At 36.3% G+C, this 3,942-nt stretch overlaps 1 protein-coding gene across 1 annotated transcript in view; it reads left to right on the top strand.

Annotated features, from left to right (window-relative positions):
* LOC107714360 (zinc finger protein 385B-like) overlaps positions 1 to 3,942 on the top strand; it is a 120,013-nt gene that overhangs the window by 80,067 nt on the left and 36,004 nt on the right. Inside the window, exon 4 of the mRNA XM_016520181.1 lies at positions 3,156 to 3,266. Within this exon, the coding sequence (XP_016375667.1) occupies positions 3,156 to 3,266 (111 nt within the window). The remainder of the gene's footprint in view (positions 1 to 3,155; positions 3,267 to 3,942) is intronic.

The following is a 3,942-nucleotide window of genomic DNA, read 5'->3' as shown; positions in this document are numbered from 1 at the left end:
TGAAAAAAAATATATATATATATATATATATATATATATATATAGTTCTTTTAAATTTTTACAATATCACTGTTTTACTGTATTTTTGATCAAATAAATGCAGCCTAAGCATAAAATATTTTAAAATCTTAAAATATTTTAAGACAGCTTCGCTTGTGACATGTAAGGCACATCAATGACATCACATGTTTCCACTTTTTTTATTTAAATGTTATCAAGTGAGATTTTACTGGATGGAAAATAGCACACAAATATGAGGGGGGTGAACTGTCACTTTAAGCCTTGTTTTTGATTGACACATTCACTCTGGCACAAACCAGATCTTTACTTTTACATGTCATATAATTGCTTTTAAATGTATAAAAAGCACTTATTTTTTCAAATCATCAAAAATAAGTATTTCGTTTTTATTACATTTTCAAAAGACAGAAGACAAATACTTATTTATATATAAAAAAGAGAACGAATGTTCTGAACTTGAACACTCTTTCACTGTTTAGATGAAAATATTCGTTTGATTTTAAAACATGCCTGTGAATGTTAACCTACGCTGAGCTATTCCTGGATTGCAGTAGTAAAGTGTATTTGTTGTCATTTCACTGTCACATTACAAGCATTCAGGATTTAATTGAAGAAAATGAGGGCATATTTGTAAAGGTTTATAAAAGGCTTTTCTTTGCTTGAATTTCATTTTATTTGTTTGAATGAAGGATAGCTAGCTGGCAAAACTTCAGAAGCTGCAAGTGATCAAGACCACAGAGGTGTTTGGATGCTCTCCTGTGCTGAGGTGACAGAGATCACATTTGCTTTCCTTTCTTCGTCCTCCTTGGTTCGGTAAACAGAGTATCTATTTCTATCAGGTAGAGCCCAGGAGACCAGCAAGGCTGCCATTGATTCTCTCCATTACCCAGCTGTCTTGCCTGCAGCTTGGGATCCTTATTGCTCTCATTTCCACCTAGCGTTCAGGGTCGTGGATACTGACTAATGCGGAGGACACTCAGCATGTGTCTGATACACATCTCACTAACTCTCTTTTCGAATGCTGATTTCATGCTTTGTTAATTTTCTCGGTCTCTTTACAAATGATACTTTTTGGTGTGTTCATCAATGTGACTGCATTGTGAGTGCTAGCAGCAGCTGTGTACCAACGCAACTAGGCAATGAGTCGGGACAAGAAGATGCCAGCGTTACTGTTTTATTCATGTTTTTGTCACTTTGAATTGACCACCAAACCTTTATGTGCACCAAACACAGGCGCTTGCATCCTGCCGATGTATTGCAATAGAAGCAGCTGTTGAGCAGAGATGGAAACTCAAATCTAGTTCGTAAAATCATTGTTACTCGACTCTGACTAATAGTCAGTTGACTTGGACTCCAAATCCGAATCTTAAGTTTGCAAGGAGGAATATTTTCTCCAAATTTTATGATACAAGTCTCTGTTGCACATTTTTTGTGTTTGTTTGTTTGGATGGTTGGTTTATGCTGTCAGTTGATCCTGTATTCCTCAGTAATCTTGTACTAGTAAAACAGGAAAAAAGCTACCCGGTCTCATGGCAAATACGTACCTGGGGGCACATTTTTGCAAGACGCGAAATACGTACCAATAAGTACATATCACTGCAGTTTCCAAAAAAATGAACACTAGAGGCAGTAAAACTCCGACACATTTTAAATTATTTTCACACAGAGTATGATTTACAGAGTTTCGATTAATAAAGCGTAATTTTCGCACAATTACTTGAAGAATATCATGTTATGACTTCAAAACAATTTTAATATGCTGGGAGATTTGAAAACTGATGCTTTTGATTGTTAGCACCGCACATATGGGTTTTCATCGACGGTAGGTTTGTTCGGTAGCTCACGGAGTATGGAGACGTACTTGAGAGGTGAGGAGCTCCGGTTCGAATCCCGTGTAACTACGGTTCGACAAAACGGTTCAAATCGGCATATAAGGAAGTTGAAATGACACAGTTGCATTAACAAATGCGTTTTTTTATCAGTTTTGCATTTGTCAACACTTTCGGGTAGGTTTAGCGTTGGGTTTGGTGTAGGGCATATTTCCAACATGATAGAGCATTAACTTTTTCACGGTGTTTTCCTAACCGCGCGCCGTGACAGTTTTAGCGACAGTCCCCGGATATTTGAATTCTGAATCGCCGCAATATGTACCTGAAGAAACGTAATAAAAACACAGCAATACGTACCTATATCAACGTAATAAAAACGTGCCAGGGTTGACGTATTGAACCCGTGTTTTAGCGCCACTCAGTGGACATTTCTCTTTGAAACTGCGGCGAAACGTGCAGTAAGGTACGTAAAAACGGTGTTGCAGAAATGTACGCAGAGGTACGTATTTTTATGAGACTGGGTTGGAAAAAAGGGATAAAAGCTGTTGCTGCAGTGTGGTACCTTTTCAAAAAAGTATACCTCTGTACCTTATTTAGCTCTAAATGGTGCATAGGGGTACAGTTATATGAAATATAAAATTAATTGTGCTTTTTTTAGAACTAACCTGAAGCATATAAAATACATTTTTAAGCATACCAGGGCTGCATTTATTTGATCATGAATACAGTAAAGAAAATCATCTCCACTGGTTTAAAAAAAAATACGGAATTGGAATCAGAAAGTCAAACAGCCCTTAAATTTCCACTTTAAATTCAAAAGTTTGGGGTCAGTAAGATTTTTAATGTTTTTGAAGGAAGCTCAACAAGACTGGTTTTATTTGATCAAAAATACAGTAAAACATTAATATTGTGAAATATTATTAGAATTTAAAAGAACTGTTTTCTGTTTTAATATATTTTAAAATTGAATTTATTCCTGTATGGCGGTTTTTTAACACTATAAATGCATTTACTGACACTTTTGATTAGTTTATGTCATCTTTGCTGGCTAAAAGTATTTCTTAAAAAGAAAGAAAAAAAACACATGAAAAGATCCAAAACATTAAATACATTCATAGCAGTTCACATCCACAAATTAGACAGATTACCTTTATACTAATTGCGAACTGAACACTTTTTTTAGTGCACACTCACTTCAGAAAACCCCCTTTCACATTAGCCAAATGATTCAAACTCTGGTCCACGCCAGCATCTCCTAGCTTCTGGTGAGATTCCTCAAGTGTTCCTCTGCTCTTTGTCTTCCAGATGGACCCTGTCCAGAAAGCAGTAATCAACCACACATTTGGAGTCTCCATTCCTCCCAAGAAAAAGCAAGTTATTTCTTGCAACATCTGTCAGCTCCGCTTTAATTCAGATGTGAGTATAAAAAAACTAACTTATCTCTGGTTATTCGTGTGTGTTTATATGAGGATGTGTAAATGTTTGTCTTTGGTTTGTGCATGTGCCGCGTCTCCTTCCAGTGTACCCTTTTCTCTTAAATATGGAAAGAGAAGTGATCTTAGCCCATTCCAGTTCTGCCTGTGTAAAAGTGGCTGTTATAGTGCTGTGTTTCGCTCTGCACGCTGATGGCTGATTAAAACTAGCCCCAGTACAGCCGTTTAGGGTGCAAGTGGCAACGCTCTTCATTAATCATACAAAACAAGGTAAGTGCACTAATGTATGGTGATTTTAACAGACGTGATGCTGCCAGTTCCCTCAGCCAGCTTTTAATGAACACTTCTCAGCCATTTTTGACAAGATGCATGCTGGATCATTTGAATGGTTTCATTAAATCAATTGTTATGTTTGCTGTTTTTCAGTGCGCTCTCATTCTCTTCCTTTACCTGTGTTGATTGCACCCTAAGTCATTGAGTCCATAATACACACAGCAATTCAGCACAGATACCACAGTACACCTTCAAAATACATTTTTGATGTTGTTAGTTGAATATACAAAGCCTATGTTTTACATATAGTAGGGAATCAAGGATAATTTCTTATTCAGAACCATTTCATTTTTAGTAAAAAAAAAAAAAAAAAAAATTGGAATGGT

This window comes from Sinocyclocheilus rhinocerous, unplaced genomic scaffold (genome assembly GCF_001515625.1).
Source record: "Sinocyclocheilus rhinocerous isolate Xijiao unplaced genomic scaffold, SAMN03320098_v1.1 scaffold449, whole genome shotgun sequence".
NCBI lineage: Eukaryota > Metazoa > Chordata > Actinopteri > Cypriniformes > Cyprinidae > Sinocyclocheilus > Sinocyclocheilus rhinocerous.
The sequence above is the reverse complement of the archived record's forward strand: the minus strand, read 5'-3'. Positions and strand labels throughout refer to the sequence as shown.